The sequence below is a fragment of the Solea senegalensis genome, unplaced genomic scaffold, assembly GCF_019176455.1.
Source record: "Solea senegalensis isolate Sse05_10M unplaced genomic scaffold, IFAPA_SoseM_1 scf7180000016107, whole genome shotgun sequence".
Classification (NCBI taxonomy): domain Eukaryota; kingdom Metazoa; phylum Chordata; class Actinopteri; order Pleuronectiformes; family Soleidae; genus Solea; species Solea senegalensis.
The window spans coordinates 5,001-23,546 of NW_025321594.1; the positions used below are offsets into that span (position 1 = coordinate 5,001).

The window sequence follows — 18,546 nt, forward strand, 5'->3', positions numbered from 1 at the left end:
TAACGACTGAACATGAAACATCAGAGACACAAACATGCACAACATGCACAACTCTGTCCTGGAGTGTGAGTTCATGTCAGTGTAGTTGAACGCGTGCTTACCTCCTGTAGTGAGACACAGCGTCTGCCCTCTGCACCAGTCTGTCCTGAGCACCAGTCTGTCTCCCTGCCCTCTGCCCTGAGCACCAGTCTGTTCGCCCTGAGCACCAGTCGTCTGTCCTGAGCACCCAGTCTGCCTCTGCACCAGTCTGTCTGTCCAGTCTGTCTCCCTCTGCCCCAGTCTGTCTGCCCCGAGCTCCAGTCCTTCTGCCCTGCCACCCAGTCTGCTCTGCCCTCTCCTGCACCAGTCTGTCTGCCCTCTGCACCAGTCTGTCTGCCCCGCCAGTCCTTCTGCCCCTCTGCACCAGTCAGTCTGCCTCTGCACCAGTCCTTCGCACCAGCCTGCCTGCCCCTGCACCAGTCTGTCTGCCCTCAGCACCAGTCTGTCTGCCCTGAGCACCAGTGCCCTCCTCTGTCCTGAGCACCAGTCTGTCTGCCCTCTGCCCTCAGCACCAGTCCTTCTGCCCTCGTCTGCCTGTCCATATTCTCCTCCCTCTCTAAAATCACTATTCATCAGAGCAAGAGCCAATGAGGACCAAGCACCAGGGTGAGGCACTTCCTCTGTGACAGGAAACAAACAACAAACACCCAGAGACCACAATCAGGCGGAGGGGGGTAATTAGAGAGGAAGAGATAAAGGTGTGCACATGTTTGATGCTCCAGGAAGGGGTCAAGACTTAATGTGCGTGGTCTGTTGACTTTTTTAAATGACATCTGCACACATCTATATATATATATATATATATATATATATATATATATATATATATACACAGTATGTATATATATATATATATTATATACTACTGGCTCTAACGGTGCCTACACAGGTCAGTTTGCCACTTACTTTCCATTCGTTGTTTCATGGATGGTTGCGTCGCTCAGCTTGTTGAAATGAAACCTTCCATCACCTGTCTCCATCTTCAGCTGCTACCTGACTGACTGCAGGCCAGTGACTGTTTCACAGGTCACAGGTCACAGGTCAGTGTGCACCACACGTAAACACACTTGCATTAAACATTTTTAACACTATTAACACTTCCACTCTGACGGTTCACCATCGTTCTTTCTCATAATCTCACCATGACTCCTGTGTCTCTGTGCTGGAGGCGGGGCCTTCACTCAGCTCACCTGGGCCATGACCTCACCTGTCACTCATCATCTCATCAGTGCAGTGACTCTCACAGGCCTCCAGTGATCTCTCTCGTGTTTGATGTGTTCAGGTCACATGACATGCACTGCACTCCGCCTCGCTGTTGCCTCTCGCTGGACGGCAGCTCCATCACTCATGTTCCACGTCTCTGAGTCAAATCCTGACTGGAAACTGAAGTTTGTGTCATTTTATACACTACATGACAGTAGCTCAGTGGTAGAGCATGTTGTCTTTCAACTGGAAGGTTGTGGGTTTGATTCCCGGCAAGTCTACATGCTGATGTGTCCTTGGGCAAGACACTTAACCCCATGTTGCTCCTGACGGCTGTGCTGGTGGCGTGTGAGTGGGTTTGTGAGATGAGAGAAAATGCACTGCACAAAGATGAATGAATGGGTGTGAATGGGTGAATGCAGAAAAGTCTTATATAAATTAGAGCTGCAGCGAACGGTTATTTTTTCGATTAATCGTCCATAAAATATCAGAAAACCTTAAAAAATGTTGGTCGGTGTTCGTCAAACCTGGATATGATGAGGTTCTCAAAAGTCTTGTTTTGTCCACAAACCAAAATGATAGAGTTTCAATGATTTCCTTGTTTTATGGAGCAAAGAATAACATATTCACATTTAAGAAGCTTAAACAATCAGAAATCTTGTTTTAATCATGAAAAAAGCTTCAAACTGATAAATCGATCATCAATGAAGTTGTCGATTAATTTAGTAATCGATCAATAATCGTTTCAGCTCTAATATAAATACAGTTTACGATTCCTCCCTCTCCAACATGGACTCATGTTTTACAGGTTTACCTGATGGTGCCATTGTTTTCCAGGACTCGACCAAACAAACACATGACACGTGCAGTTGGTATAATATTCATATATATTATTGTGGTTAAGTCCTGAAGTGTAAACTGGGTAATGACGTGTGAAGGGTCAGGGTTACGTATTTAAATAATGTTATTTAATAGTTAATAATGCCCACTTTGTCACATTGTCGTGTGGTTGATGAGGTCACAGTGAGAATGATGGTGAGCTGGAGGGCAGGGCCCTGATGGAGTGATAATCATGGGGTTGTGTTTAAAGAGTGCACCTGATAACGGTGGGGTGGGGTGTCTATTGGGGATTGTTGTTTATATGAGAGGTCTCGTCCCACCGACTATCTGCAACAGCATCCTCTGCCATTCTCACCATGCAGTCAACACAGCATATAGCTTGGAAGTGGTAAGTGGAGGCTTAGTTTATCTGTGCAGGAAGATGACTCTTTCCTAATTATACTTATCAAAATGTTTGTTTGCTCTGAGTTATTGAGTTGAAAAAAACACTGCCCATGCGGACGCAGAAATATCAAAATGTTCTGGTTTTAATGTGAAAAAAGAACAAAAGGAGGTTTTTTCTGATGCCTCAGGGGTGACTCAGTCTAAAACAGTCCAGAAAAGTCTATAACAGTACCACATTGTGTGTTTTCTCCTTGTGTTACCATGGTGATTGTCTTTTTTGTTTTTTATTTCAGTCAGTTTTTTTGCCATGGGTGTAGCCATCTAACAGGAAATCCTCATCCTCTTGAGGATTTGGCTTCCAACTGGGTTTTGTCCTGCTCTGTCCCACAGCTCGAGGTTGCTGATCTTGTCTGACCACTCAGCTGTTTATGAAGGTCTGTGTCTGCTGTGCTGCTTTTGTTGTTCTCCATGTCTCAGACCCACAGAGCAACGACTGATTTCACGTCGGAGTTGAAGATCCAAAGTTTGGTGGCTGCGTGTATCATCACTCTGGAGGTCCAGACGTTCTCGAGCCCGACCCTGGCAGTCGTGTCCCTCTCAGTGTCCCCCTGATGGTCTACCACACAGAGTGTGTTGTGACTGCTGAGATGTTTTGTGGTTGTGTGAGAGGAGTCGTCAGCATCTAGATCCTCTAGCTGTGTCCAAAGTGTTCACTAGATCCCTTCCAGTAGTAGTTGTCCTCACAATCCAGTCAGCACCCTGATGTTAACCCTGTGTTCCCTACATTTCATAGAGATCCGTCCAAACGTCTCTCACAGTTTGAAGTTTTTTTAATCTCAATTTTGACTTTGTTTTACACACACACACAAATGAGCGTCTAGTGACTTGTGAAGGAGTTGTTTTCAGTGTAACTGAATCTGTTCATTAAAGCTGGTTGTCTGCATTCTGATGACGTCAGACATAGTACCGACTTATTCTTATAAAATAAAAATACATTGTTATACAGTATATTTCAATTTAGGAGAAATTCTTCGAAAAATAACATTCCACAAAACTGTCCAGAAACATTTGTGGTAAAAGGAAGAAGCCGGACTTTTAATGAAACTCATGAAACTTCATTTGCAGATGATGGGACAATTTGGAAGAAGGGAAGAAAAAAGGTGCTTAAAATAGAAGGGTGGGCATATAAATGTGGCTTTGCATTTTCAGTTAATAAAACAAAGACGATTATATTTACAAATAAAATCATTAATGATGGAGTAAAACTGGAATTATACAATGAGGAATTGGAGCGAGTGAAATACTTTTAGCGATATGGTTTGATGAGAATGTCACATGGAAGCTACATATTCAGAAATGAATGGACAGTGTGTGTGTGTGTAGACGTGTGTATGTACAGTTATGCATATATATATTATTTATTTTGTATTTACAGTAACAAAGGATTTAACGACATTAACGACACATGTTTCCTTTTCATTTATTTTATTTTATTTTATTTTATTTTAAAGTAATAGTTCAGTTAGATCCGCATTTTGATCCACACTCCATACCAGATGGTGGCGGTAATGACTCCATATCGTTGTTTGCCAGCCGCCATTCGACCTCAGAAAAGAAGAAGAAGCAGAAGAGGAAGTAGTCGCACTTTCGCATGTGTGTGTTTCCGGTACAGATCTGAAAGTAGTAGGTAAGAAACAGTTAATTCCCCGCTTTGTCTAACATTGTTAATAGATTCAGCTTCAGCTATTAGAGTCTGCGACTGTTTGTCATGTCAAATTCGAGCTTTGCTCCAGGTTCTTTACCACGAGTTTACCTTTAGCCGCTAACGTTAGCATAACTGCTCAGTGCTACATACAGATGCTACCTTGTTCCTCCACATCAGGCGACTGACGGAGAGAAAGCTCAAGTTTATGGAACTATGACCCGACATGGAAAGAACTGCACGGCTGGAGCGGTGTACACTTACCACGAGAAAAAGAAGGACACTGGTGAGTAAAGTGGATTAACCTTTCCAACGCGTTCCTACTAAGTCAATTATATAACACAGGATTTTCATTTATTGGGCAAATTGGTCCCTTTACTGTGCAAATAAACGCAAATCGGGACACAAAATGCATTTGTTTTTTTTGACTTTGCAGAGTTGATTCTTTTCTTTTCTGAGATTTTTATTATCTGGTATGGAGCGTGGAACTATTACATAAAAATACACACACACACACAACTACAAAAAACATGTATATATGCAGTCATATTCACACACACACACACACACACACACACACATATATACATCCAATATCCTCCCAATCAACTTTGGGATTTTAAGAAAGTGAAGTAATATCTTGTTCCTCCTCATCAATGTCTCTCAGCCTTTCAGTCATTACTTCTCTTTCCCTTTGGTATTTCTGACATTGTGTTACAAGCAGAGTTTATTTTGTTGTGACCCGGAAACTATCAGTATGACGCCGTTGCGTTGTACCCGGAAGTCAGAAGGGCTGCACTCTAAACATGTATTTACACAAATTTACTAGTTTTATATCACATAACCAACTGAATAGAAAGTCCTGTTGTGGAACCTCCGCTACGTATAACACTCAGTATGGAGCGACCCGGGAATGTGCTGTGCAGTGACTTCTGTTCAGGGTGATTCTGTCACCGTAATATTAGGAAGAGATAAAAGTCTATGGTGTTAGATTTTATATATAGGAAATTGTGTAGGTTATATAATATTTCCACTGCAGGCTTCTTCACAGTGACTCTGGCTTAACAAAAACGAAATTTGTTCCCCAATAGTGTAAAATAGAGAGTATAGGATGGCAGATGTAAGTGGATTGACAGCTGTTGAGTCACACTGGTGTTCACTAATGGTAACGTAGGAACTCTCAATGGCGCTAATGCAAAATCAATCTAATAAACTGTATCTAGTACAGGGGTGTCAAACTCATTTTTGTTCAGGGGCCACATACAGCACAATTTGATCTCAAGTGGGCCGGACCAGTAAAAATAGTAAAATAATAGCATAATAGCATAATCACCTATGAACAACAAGAACTCCTTGCTTTTTTCTCTCATTTGTTTTACATTTAATGAACGATATTTTTACAAAACATGAAATTTCTTGAGAAATATAAGTGCAATTTCAACAATATTGTGCCCAAATGTACTATTTACACAGCACACAGGATCTAAAAAGGCACAACATTTAGTCACAGGTATCTGGATGAGAAAGATATTGTATTTGACATTATGTTTAAATCGTAGTGTGAAATTTTAACAAATTCATCCTTTGGGCTGGATTGGACCCTGCGGCGGGCCGGATCTGGCCCCTGGGCCGTATGTTTGACACCCCTGATCTAGTAAAACAAAAAGATGTTGATAGACCCCTTCACTATTAATTTATGAAAACCAGCTTGGTAGTTCAGCAAGTAAGCATGTGTAATGAGTAGTTAATTGGTTAAGAAATGTTATGAATTAAAATCCCCAATTTCTCCAATAGGCTCATGAACCTTATTGTAATTCTGTTGTTAAGCAGAAGCTCTGAAGTCCATGGTCAGTTACTGTGTGTTTTTAGTACACTGTGTGAGCATGTTGTGTTTGAGTGTGTGCTTACTTTCCTCCTCAGCTGCATCTGGTTATGGAACACAGAGCATTCGACTGGGAAAAGATGCAATCAAAGACTTTGACTGCTGTTGTCTGTCCCTTCAGCCTTGTGAGACTCCTGTCATAACGTAGGTTTCTCTCTGCACCACACACACTCACATTTACTGATGTTATACAGCTTTTCCCTCACACCACCCTGTGTGTGTGACTGTGAATGTCTGTGTGTGAGGAAAAAGAGCTGCCTGCACAGGGACATAAATGAACGCAACAATATGCTATGTTTTTAAATTGTGTTGGGGGGAAAAGATGGAATCAATTTGTGTTGTTCAATGTTGATTCTGCACATTTGTTAATGTTAGGGAAGCGCTGCTATATGCCATAATCATTGTATTGCATGATTGCACACATAATATGGTGTGTCTTGTCTGCTTTCCTCAGGCCAGATGGATACTTGTATGAGAAACAGGCCATTCTGGAATACATTCTTCATCAGAAGACACAGATTGCCAAAAAAATGAAGGTAAAATATGCACATCTGACCACTCCTACACAACACGTGATCACGCGCCACTTGCATGGCTTAGTAGAGATGATTTCAGTCCTCAAACAAAGCACAGAGAGAACTTCTAACAATCTTATCAAACATTTAGCACGGTGTTCGACAGCCTAGCTCGTAACAGTATCCTGTATCCTCCACCTCAGGTAGGAACCAACGAGTCACTTGAATTGTGCTAACATTTATAGTGAATGGTAAAGTTAAAAGATGAATTCTGTCAGAAATGGTTCAATCATTAAAACAGTTATTTAGAAAACAGACAAATATGTAATTATGAATACATGCAAGACGGTAACAAAAAGTATCATAGAAATATCAGATATAAAAGTAGCTTTGATATTGTAAGGATACCCATGACAGGAAGTAGTAGTGTGTGTGTGTGTGTGTGTGTGATATTTTATGTGCTTGTGTATTTTCAAACTGAGTTTCCTCTTTGCATTTAAACTGTGTTTTTCTCTCATTACTCTGTAGCTGTATGAAAAGCAGAAGAAAGCCCAGAAGAGCAGCAGCCAGCTGGAGTCCAAGTCAGAGGAAAGAGAGAAGGTGGAGAGGTTCAAAACCATGGAGAACAGCATCGTATCCAAACCCATCAATCCATTCACATCAGGTACATCTTCCCATTATTATAGTGCTTCAGTCCACGCTAACAAGATCAGAGTGAAGCCGCTCGGTTTATACTTGGTTATCGCCTTGTAGAGTATTTGCAAAATCACATGTTGTGATATACTCACAACTGCTCTAGTGAGGCACTTGGCACCATCTAGTGGACTGAAACGGCCAGAAAATGTTTATTTGTAACTAAAAAAACTTGTGTCCCAAAAGTGATATGATACAAACCCTACACCGCTCTCATCTTCTAGTGTTTTCTAGTTTCATCAAAATGAAGCTATGCCCATGCTAACCTGTGATAAAACCCCAAACAAGTGAATAATGGTAAATCATTCTTTTCAACCATTTTCTCTCCCAGAGCAGAACAAAGGCAGCGAGAAGAGCAGGACAGACGGCAGCTCAGCAGAATCCTCCACTGGCTCTGCAGCTGCTTCCTCCAGCCAGAGCCTTCCTAGTTTCTGGATTCCCTCTCTGACCCCAGAGGCAAAGCCCACTCTGCTCAAGAAACCAGTGAGTTACTTTTATTCTGATTTCATTAAAAAAAAACCTGTAGCTTCATACAGGCGCCCTCTGGTGTTTACAGCTGGTAGTTTACAAGTGTACTTGTATGAGGCACTGATATAAGATCTCAATTGTAAATCAGATATCCATCAGAACAACGTCAGGATCTTGGGAAGATCCTGACAGGAAGAGACGTCTCACACACTAATCAAACTCTAGATCACTTAAAACTACTTAACAATAGATCACTTTAAACTACTTAACAATCCTAACCACGTGGGTTCATCTCTAACAACTACCAGGGAAACCTCTATATTTAACAGAGTCTTTTAAACAGCGCCACTGAACAGTGCTGAACTGTAGAGAAGTTAAAGTGATGACTCCGCCCATGTTAAGTAGGTACTTTTTTGTAGTGGAGATGCAACCTTATCGTGCCGAGGCGAGGCGAGGCGAGGCGGTGGAAATGCTTCATAAGTGAGCTGAGCCATACCAAATGGAGTTGAGCAGTGGTAGTTACAGACCAGCAGCTACCATGTTTTCACAATCTAAAAACGACTTTGGGGTGAGACGACAAAGTAGTTTTCAAACTTCAGTTTCCAGACAGAAAAGTCTGATTAATGATGAAATAAATGGTGAACATGGTGTCTCCTCGTGTCCCTGCTGTGGCAGTACCTCACACAACCCCACTTTAAAGTGGATACTACTTGTGTGCATGTGTGACACACGTTGCCTCTAAAGTGGACACACACACACACACACACACACACACTGTGTTTGGACCTTGATGTTGATGGCGTGTGTTGTCGTGCTGTTTGTTTTGTGTGTGTCTGGTTCACACTGACACCGTTTAAGAGTAAAGGCAGCTCGACCCTGGATCCAAACTAGGATTACAACATTATTTGAAGTTTCAAAAATGGAAAGTTTCCCCGAGATTTCACAGGACTTAATATTATTATAATAATAATAATAATAATAATAATACTGGAAATGTTTGGGAACTTGAATATAGCTTGTAAATAATATATTATAGCATAATCTTGGATGCAAATACTGTTGAGTGTCATTCCTCCATCACAGAGCCAGAAACTTGAGCTGTTAATAAAATAAAGGTAATATGATGATATGACGTCGATGTTTGATCTGATGAAAGTTTAACAAGCAACGATTACAGTAGCAGATATGCTAAATGTAAGCTAGCTAGCTAGCAGCATTGTATTAAAGCTTTCTTCAAAGTATGCAAGAATGTATACACCATGACAAACTGTGTTGCATTCGTGTTTTCACACCAGCTAATGTTGATGCTAACAAAGACAAATGAGTTTAACATTAATATTGTTCCTGGTTTCTAGACTGAAGTCATGTTTGAGAAGTAAAGTTCATTCACTCTGTCTCTTTTCTGTGTCCACCAGAGTAAAGCTGTGCTGTGTCCCATGTCAGGACGACCCATCAAGATGAATGAGCTCATCACCGTGCGCTTCACTCCGATCGAGCCCAGTCTGCACCGCGTGGCACTGCTCACCCGCCAGGTCAGTTTATGTCAACGTCTGGCTCCATTATAAGAAGTCGATCAGTTACTGTGACTGTTTGTTATCTATTAAAAAGATATTTAACTCATGTTTTATCAATGATAGCTTTTATAAACACAGAGAGGTGGGGACAGAGGACAGGTGGGGACAGTCAGAGTCAGTGATGACATGTCCTTTATATGAGCAGCAGCAGAGACTGTTGATAAACATTATACTGATGTCGACTTTTAATTCTAGCATCATAATAATGGTGATGATGTGTATGATAATGACTGTTCATTACACACAGCTGGCACAGCAGCATTATGGGGTTTAGTGTCTTGTCCAAGTTCACCTTGTCCTGTAGACTAGCAGAGCGTGGAGTTGAACCCTCAACCTTCCAGTTGACGACTCGCTCTACCACTGACCCGCTGTTATATATAGTACAGAGACATATGAGTGTAAATACATGTTTGTCATGTTCAAACCACTGTGTGTGTGTGTGTGTGTGTGTGTGTGTGTGTGTGTGTGTGTGTGTGTGTGTGTGTGTGTGTGTGTGTGTGTGTGTTCAGGACAGGTATGTGTGTGCGGTCACCAGAGACGCCCTGGCCAACAGTGTCCCCTGTGCTGTCCTACGACCCTCGTGAGTGCCAGCGTGTCCAAAGCCATGTCTGACACATGCTGACTGGTGTTGTGTAAGTGAGTGTGACTCTGTCTCCTCTCCTCAGGGGAGCGGTGGTGACTCAGGAGTGTGTGGAGAAGTTAATCAAGAAAGACATGACTGATCCATTAACGGGAGACAAACTGTCCGACAGAGACATTATACCCCTGCAGAGGGTATGTGTCCACTTCTATTTTAATGAACATCTGTGTCCACACTTGTTAGGGATCATATGGTCCAAAAATGTCTTGTTAAATACTGTCAACAGGAACCAGCCTTAGACAAAAATGCTCTTACTGAAAACATGGCACAATACTGTTTTATGTAAAATATCTCATTTCCTCTATGGACTTTGGTGTGGAAAACTCGGAGTACTAAAATGGTCCGCTAGGTTCAGGGTGGAGCTAGACTGGCTCCACCTGACGGTCAGCAGACGCTCGACAGAAACATCACTGCTGCTTGACGTCATGTTGAGACCAACGGCCACAAAAGAGCGTCTGAATTTATTATTTGTGTCTGTGTTGTGATGTGAGCGTGATGCTAATGAGCTGCGTGTCTTTCTGTCAGGGTGGAACTGGCTTTGCTGGATCCGGCACCGACCTCAGTGCCAAAGAAGCTCGTCCAGTGATGCAAGTGTGAGACAGCAGAGTCTGTGCATATTCTCCTGTAGCTCAGTTAAGAGTGTGGACAGAGGACAAAGTGTCCATTGTGTCACACATTGTGTTTCTTTTCTTTTTTTTACGACTATAAAAGAAATGTTCTGTCAGTCGCGTGAAACACAGATCACATTTTAGGACAACACAAAGGAGTGGAGTCAGATGAACTGATCATTAAAATGGATATGTATAGGATTAATATCTGATTCTTTTTTTTAAGGCTTGTCAAATGTCTGATCTTAGGGAAGAGGATTAGGAAACAAATATTTGAGTTCTCTCTTCTGTGTGTATTATGTCAATTATAACCACGTATTTTGTGAATTGTTTTTTCCTTTTAATCTCACATGGATTACAGTAAATTTATTGTACCCCTGTGTTCAACTGTCAGTTATTTCATTGATTATAACAAAAAAACACAAGTCTTCTCTTTTGCTGGAATTAGTGTTTCACAGTTCATCATGTTCATCCACCCTCATCCCTCCATAATCTGTGATGGTGCTGGTCTTGATGAAGTCCATGTTGTCCAGCAGCTCAGACAGCAGCAGACGGCCGTCCTGAGAAGTAGAGCAGAAGATGGAGACAGTTTGTATTTGCATCACTGTCACAGGGACAGTGTAGCTCTCTGGAGCTAAGTCAGCTACAGACTTCACAGGAGGCAGATTTATTCTCAACAAGATCATTTGCTCTCATCCTCCTTTTCCTCACAAACAACATCATTAGTTTCATCATCTAAACACCAACCGGTCAGTTAGATCCACACTAAACTGTTTAAAGATGTGTTTCCTTTAATTAACAGCTGTATATTCATCTCTCTTGGACGTTTAAAGTAGCAGTTATTAAACCCCTTCTCAAAAAAGTGACCCTTGACCCGGATGTTTTAGCTAATTACAGATCTATATCTAATCTTCCCTTCCTTTCTAAAAATCTTAGAAAAGGCAGTTGCTAATCAATGATGTGAATATTTGTGCATTAATGGCCTGTTTGAAGATTTTCAGTCAGGTTTCAAACGACATCATAGCACAGAAACATATCAGATGTAATATTAAACTTTGTGACTGTTCTCTGGAGGAAAACACAAACTTCCACAGAGCTTTTCCCTGCCTGGAGGTTTTTGGTTACCTGCAGATGCAGTCAGTGATCCACACCCTTCATGGACCCTGGGACTTGCTGTCACCCTCCCATTCATTTATTACATGGGTAGAACCTAGAATGTCCTGGTGTGGACTGAGGCAGATTTATTCTCTCCTCACATGTACTTCAGACTCTGGTGACAGTGACGTGAGTAAGAATGAATGGATGTGAAGATAATGAAGCTGAGTTACCGCTGCTGAGGTCAGTACACAGACCAGCATCACCATCAAAGAACAGGCAGGAAATGAGAAATGCACACAATCACTCTCTGAATGATGCAGAATCAAAATAAAACATAGTTGGAAAAAATGAACAATTTTATTCAACAGTCAAGTTCAGAAAAAGTGGGTCATCAAATCTCTTGTTTCTTGCATGTTTTTTGACGTAATTCACGTAATTCTCACAATAACATATGCAACAAAAACAAAGACCAGCAGCACCTGTACTCACATACACAGTATGTGATTGCATGCTGAACTAAGAAGGTCTGTGTGACTTTGTGTATGAATGTAGATCAACAACGACAGTTTACCCCCCTTCAAAATACCCAAATGCCCCTGTGACCAAACCATCTATAATAATACAAATATAAGCCAAAAGAGCTTCTACTGGAGTGTGAAGGTTCATCAAAGTTCATCGTGTCTCTTCGTTAAATCTTCCCCATAATTGGTGGCCTGGCTGCCCACAAACATGTTCCAGTTGGCCAGAATCTCCTTCTTGGTTACTTTCTGATCCTGTTATTGGTTAGATTGGTTTGTGATTGAAAGACAGAGGAGGAGGAGGAGGAGGAGGAGAAAGAAAGAAAGAAAGAGAAAATTGTTAACAATTATGTGACAATTATGTGTTAACCCACTTATTCCCATCATGTGAATTTATAAATGAATCCACCAAATGTTGTGTACATGCGTTATATAATAACATAATAATATGATAACATGATATCATGATAAAATAACATGATATCATAATTTGATAACATGATATCCTAATAACATGATATAATAACATGATATCATAATAACATCATGATAACATAACATGATATCATCATCACATAACATAATAACATGATATCATGATAACATGATAATATAATAACATAATAACATGATATCATGATAACATAATAACATCATGATAACATAATAACATGATAATATAATAACATGATATCATAATAACATGATAACATGATAATATAATAACATGATAACATGATAACATGATAACATGATAACATCATAATAACATGATAACATGATAATATAATAACATAATAACATGATATCATAATAACATGATATCATTATTACATAAAATGATAAAATAATAACATGATATCATGATAACATAATGACATGATATCATAATAACATGATATTACATTAACTTATGATAATATAATAACATGATATCATTATAACATAATAAATATAATATGAATACAATAATATAATATCATAATAACATGATATCATAATAACATGATATCATTATTACATAATAACATGATAACATAATAACATGATATCATTATAACATAATAACATAATAACATGATAATATAATAACATAATATCATAATAACATGATATCATGATAACATGATAACATGACCTAATGTCAAGGCTGGGTTGCAAACATTGAACATGCCTGATGTCAAGTCTTGTTTCACTGCATTCACTCGTCGGGTTCTTAACAATCGTGAGCTTTTTCTTGGATTGTTAACTAATAATCTTTGTTGCCATTTTGTTTAAATGCCACTTATATCAATATTTCTCTTCATTTACTCAGATTATCAGTTAATCCTCTCACTCAGTGTCTCACTCACTAACCAGTGACAGGCGTCATCATGATCACTTTATTTGGAGGTTTTGAGGAACAACACTGTTTGTTATATAACGTTCCAGCAACAAATAAATCTCTCATGAAAACAGTCATGAGTTGCAGCTCCAGCACATGATGGATGACAGTGAGCGTGTGACATGGTTCTACCTTGTCTGTGTCCGTCTCGTGGATCAAGTGTTTGGCTTCATTGTCGGCATGGTCCACCTCCTCAGGCAGAATCCACATGGCCACCTCACCAGCGTCCAGGTAACCGTCCTGCACAACACACACACACACGTGCATTAATGTAAGAACACTCCACAAACAACATGGCAGCACAACAACACAACACACACACACACACACACACACACATTAATGTAAGAACACTCCACAAACAACACAACAGTGCACACTCCACAAACACACAACAGTACAACAACACAACACACACACACACACACACACACGTGCATTAATGTAAGAACACTCCACAAACAACACAACAGTACAACAACACAACACACACACACACACACACACACACACACACACACACACGTATTAATGTAAGAACACTCCACAACAACACAACAGTACACACAACACACACACACACACACACACACACACACACACACACACATGCATTAATGTAAGAACCCACAACACACGGCACACAACAACACAACACACAACACACACACACACACACACACACACGCAGTGCATTAATGTAAGAGCACTCCACAAACAACACAACAACACAACAGTCGTGTGCAAACACACATATGATGTGTACTTTATAGAGTTTTTCTGTGTGCTCACAGGAGCAGGTACTTTGTATTTGTACAATATCAGTAGTATTTTATAAAAACTTTACTTCCTCCCTCAGTTTTCACTGACTTGTAAAAATCAGTTTTTCTTTTCCAGGTTTGTCGTACACTGAGTCAAATGACACATTCAATCGTGGGTTCAAGGTTTGAAACTGCACTTCACTACACTCACCAGGGGCGAGACTTCCTTCCCAGAATGCAAAACGCGGTGTCCGCCATCTTTGTAAACTGAGAAACGACAATGATCGAGCTGTTGTTGTATTTTAGTATTTAGTATTTTATATTTATTCTATATTTAATGTTAGTGTTTACCTTAGCTGTCTGCTTTTAAACTTGACAGCCAGACTGTGGCGAGTGCAGTGCATGCTGGAGTTGTTCATCTACATGAGCCTTTCGACCAAGAAGAAACTTACTTCAAATCTTATTTCACATTTCATACATACATAGACATAGGAGTCTTTTAATAGACATTCATCTTCCTCTAAGTGTCTTGCAAGGACACATTGGTGTAGACTTTGGAACTAGAATCCAAACCCACAACCGTCCTTGCTCTAGTTATATTGATGTATGCTCCAAACTAACATTAAAGCTTTGTCACATGTAATTGTTGCTGCCAGTGGAGACACAAGGAAAACTAGATCCCGTCCACTGTCTGAAATCATCAGAATATATGACGCTGCTTTTAATTCTTTGATATTTTTGAGTGAAATCCTTGTTTGTCTTCTTCACCATCATTGTCCACTCTGGACTCACTCTTAGTTTATGTTCAGTCCAACTGAATCCTGAATGATGACAGCACACACACACACACACACACACACGTGTTCTGAGGCGAGCAGATTTTACCTTGTTGACATCTCTGAACTCTAAGAAATGGTTTTTCTCCGTCTGGACCCACTCAGGCTCGGACTCCCCGCTCTCAGGTGTGCTGTACATGTCACCTGTCACCACACACACACACACACACATCACATCACAGCAGACGGTGTCAAGGTTTCAGAGAAGAGGAAAGAGTGAGCGGAGACAATTTACCAATATATTCTTCCAAGCTGATCTTTCCATCGCCGTTCTTATCGATGTCTTCGATGGTTTCCTACACGAGGAAAGAGACACGATGAGTCCTGAGCAGAGGATTCTCATCGACATGTCACTCACTTGATCATCGATGAATCGCTTCGGTTTGTTTCATGATTTCCGATTGTTTCAGCTTCTTAAATGTGAATATTAAGTCGTTCAGAAATCATTAAAAGTCAATCATAACACATTTGAGTTATTATTTCTGTGTACCATGTGACAGTGTTTACCTGCACGACGACGTTCTTCATGTAGTCAAACTCCTCAGGATGAAGGAAGGCGGTGAACTGCTCACGCGTGGCGACGCCATCGCCGTCTCGGTCGGCTGTCTTGAAGCGCCGCTCATCCCGCGTGAGCATGGACTTGTAAGTGTCTTTGTCTTCAACGTCATCAAACTCCCCGTCTGAAAAACCACCGCGACACACGTCACCTGCTTTTCTGTTTGTCACGTGGAATCATCAAACCACACAAACACGAGACTTCACTTTGTTCGTTCAAGGGTTTGATTGTTTGTGTATTATTTCCTTTTATCAGACGATGAAGAATGATGAAGAATCTCAAACCGTTGTAAAGATGAATGTCTATTAAAAGTGACTCCTCTATGTCGTAGAAATGTCAAACGACAACAACTCCCAGCATGCACTGCACTCGCTGTTGTTTGTTCTCACTAAAAGAGAAGAAGCAGTTCAGCCATTTAATCTACACTGAAAACTAGTGACAGCGGAGCTGCCGGTAAACTCTCCCTCATTTGGTCGTTTCTTCGTCACTCTGATAAACTGGAACACATTTGAAGCTTCTGACCGTTCCTGTGCTACACAAACGTCAAATTCCTGTTCTATCAACTAAATAAAGTAACTCAGCGCTCTATCTATAAAGTAAGGCACGAGAAACAAGTGCAGAATTACCCAGGTAGAATCCGTAGGTGGTGTTTTTATATTCCTCCCAGCCGATCTTGCCATCTCCATTCTTGTCATAGTCGTTCCAGTGTTTGTTGACGTTCTCCTCGATGTAGCGTCTCTGCCGGTGTCTGATCCAGTACTGAAGCTCGGCGTGACTCACGTAACCGTCTTTGTCTGTGTCGATGCGATCCACGATCTTCCTGTGGAGAGATGAGCTCAATGTTCTTATGTGATTAACAGAATTATGATTACAAACATACATGTGTTAATGAAACCTGACAAGACATTTTCATACAAATGAGCGGAACCTTTTCGACATAATCTTCATTCACTTGGTTCCTCTGGATTCACAAGCTTTCAAAAATGTGCAGTTACCAAAAAAACTGCATAAAAAGCACTGACATGACCAAGTTTTACTAAATGTTCTGGAATGACAAGAGCGATGTATAAATAATATAAAAATAAGAGTGGTTTCCTGTATTATTGTAAGCAATAATCAATGAGTTATAACTCAGACAACAAAGGACATGGGCTGAATATCGATCAATTGTCAAAATAAAAAAAATAAATCAAGATATTATTTTTTGCCAACATACGCTAATCTCTCCTTGCTCTCCTCTGGGGTCAGCTGGTCAAAGGTCTTGGCCTCCTCCTTGCCCAGAAAAGCCTCGTGGTCATACTGGAAGCCATGAGCATCATCGTGGGCGTGGTCACTCAGATCAGCGTGGTGATGGACGCGCTTCTCCTGAGGAGGCACGGCAACAGCTGCAGCTGCAAGGATGCAGACGGAGGCGAGCAACCTGAGAAACATCTGGACGGACTGAGGAGAGGAAACACAAAGGAACACACAATAAATGAGTAAAATAAAATAATAACAGTGATCAGAGAAAATCAATGTGTTCACTTTACTGTCTGTATGATTTACACATTTCTTTGTTCAAATCCACAGGAGAGCGGTGAGGTGAGACTGATGGACACATGAACTGCACAGTCTGTCTAACATGAACGTGTGATCAGCCGTGACGATAGGGGGCAGTGCTGAGCCACATAGTGTGACGGAGATGTTCTTAGAGAAGGATGAGGCGCATGGACTTATATATACATATATATATGTATATATATATACACACATACACACACACATACATAGATATAGATATATATACACACACACATGAAGGTAAAACCATACATGATTTTCAATTTTAATAAAAAAAAGAGAGAGATCAGCCGTAGACATGCTATGCTATCATTTTGCTGAACAGTATGGAATTGATTAAAGCATAATTCAAAGCTTTTAAAACAACGTTATGTTTCAATTAAGGTCAAAATTGAAATAAATTTAATTTTTTCTACAACTTCCACATGTTCACATAATGAACATTATAGTCATTTGTTATATCCAAAGCAGAGACATGAGGCAAAGCAGACCATTGTCAAAATGGATTTAGTTAAAACACTCAATGATTTATTCATGTTCGTATCAGCTGTTATATACAGATACATCAGTGTCATCATCATTCTAACACTGTGTGTGTAATGCTGCTCTCCACAGGTTAAAGTGTTCATCCCAGTTTGAAGTTTGAATAAACAAATGTGCAACATGATGAAAGTTAACTGCCTTTAAACACCATCACTGCTGAGCCTCACAAACAACAGCCCTGTGCTCAGATGCAGTTGAATGGAGGGAGAACGGAACTGTACCTGTCACCTGGGATATTCATTCACCTGAGGCTCAGCCCTGAGAAAGACCTGCTCACGAGTCCACACAGAGTGACTTCACATGTCCACGTGCGCGTACATGCCGACGGGTCTACATTACACGCATGCGCACAGCATCTCACGTTCCATTCCTCATCACAATATCAGCGTATTCTTGTATTCTGTGGGCGTTGAGTTTGTAACGTCAAGCAAGTTCCCATGGTTACCACGTTCTTCAAAGTGTCTTCCGACAAAACCTTCCATGTGTACATATATTCATCCTCACAGCAGGGCGCGTGCAAATGAGCAACATCTGTGCACACGCGCGCACACACACACAGAGATTTGAGATGAAACATAAAAAGCATGAAGCCATTACTATTATTCATTTACTTTATAAATCATCTCCTCAGTCCAACTCATCTTTAAGTCGACAAATGAAAGTTTGATGAAGGAGCTTCTCAAGTTCTCCATCCACCCACAACATTCCATGTTTCTTCCCAACATGTGACACATTCATCAGT

The 18,546-nt window shown here is 40.7% G+C and overlaps 2 protein-coding genes across 3 annotated transcripts; one reads left to right on the forward strand and one right to left on the reverse strand.

Moving 5' to 3' along the window:
* Positions 1–4,086: 4,086 nt before the first annotated feature.
* LOC122762815 (nitric oxide synthase-interacting protein-like) lies at positions 4,087–10,930 on the forward strand. 2 transcript variants are annotated; one of them, XM_044017983.1, is made up of 10 exons: positions 4,087–4,153; positions 4,349–4,454; positions 6,089–6,194; positions 6,505–6,586; positions 7,094–7,229; positions 7,590–7,741; positions 9,142–9,258; positions 9,810–9,880; positions 9,966–10,074; positions 10,466–10,930. In XM_044017983.1, exons 2-10 carry the CDS (start codon positions 4,385–4,387, stop codon positions 10,535–10,537), a joined length of 915 nt encoding a protein of 304 aa, XP_043873918.1. In that variant the 5' UTR covers positions 4,087–4,153; positions 4,349–4,384; the 3' UTR covers positions 10,538–10,930. The 2 variants fall into 2 exon arrangements, with proteins under 2 accessions (XP_043873918.1, XP_043873919.1); XM_044017984.1 differs by having other exon boundaries at positions 4,102–4,153; positions 4,312–4,454.
* On the reverse strand, positions 10,867–17,141 carry LOC122762814 (calumenin-like; the record flags this gene model as incomplete). The annotated part of the gene is made up of 7 exons (XM_044017982.1): positions 10,867–11,108; positions 13,681–13,788; positions 15,195–15,289; positions 15,381–15,441; positions 15,653–15,825; positions 16,328–16,521; positions 16,918–17,141. Coding segments are annotated over 7 exons (963 nt in total), but the record flags the coding sequence as incomplete, so codon positions are not given.
* Positions 17,142–18,546: the final 1,405 nt, after the last annotated feature.

Bases quoted from the DNA above. Each gene is read 5' to 3' on its own strand.
- LOC122762815 (XM_044017983.1), top strand. From the start codon at position 4,385: ATGACCCGACATGGAAAGAACTGCACGGCTGGAGCGGTGTACACTTAC. The intron at 4,455-6,088 runs GTGAGTAAAGTG...TTTCCTCCTCAG, and splicing joins CGAGAAAAAGAAGGACACTG to CTGCATCTGGTTATGGAACA. The intron at 7,742-9,141 runs GTGAGTTACTTT...TGTGTCCACCAG, and splicing joins CCACTCTGCTCAAGAAACCA to AGTAAAGCTGTGCTGTGTCC.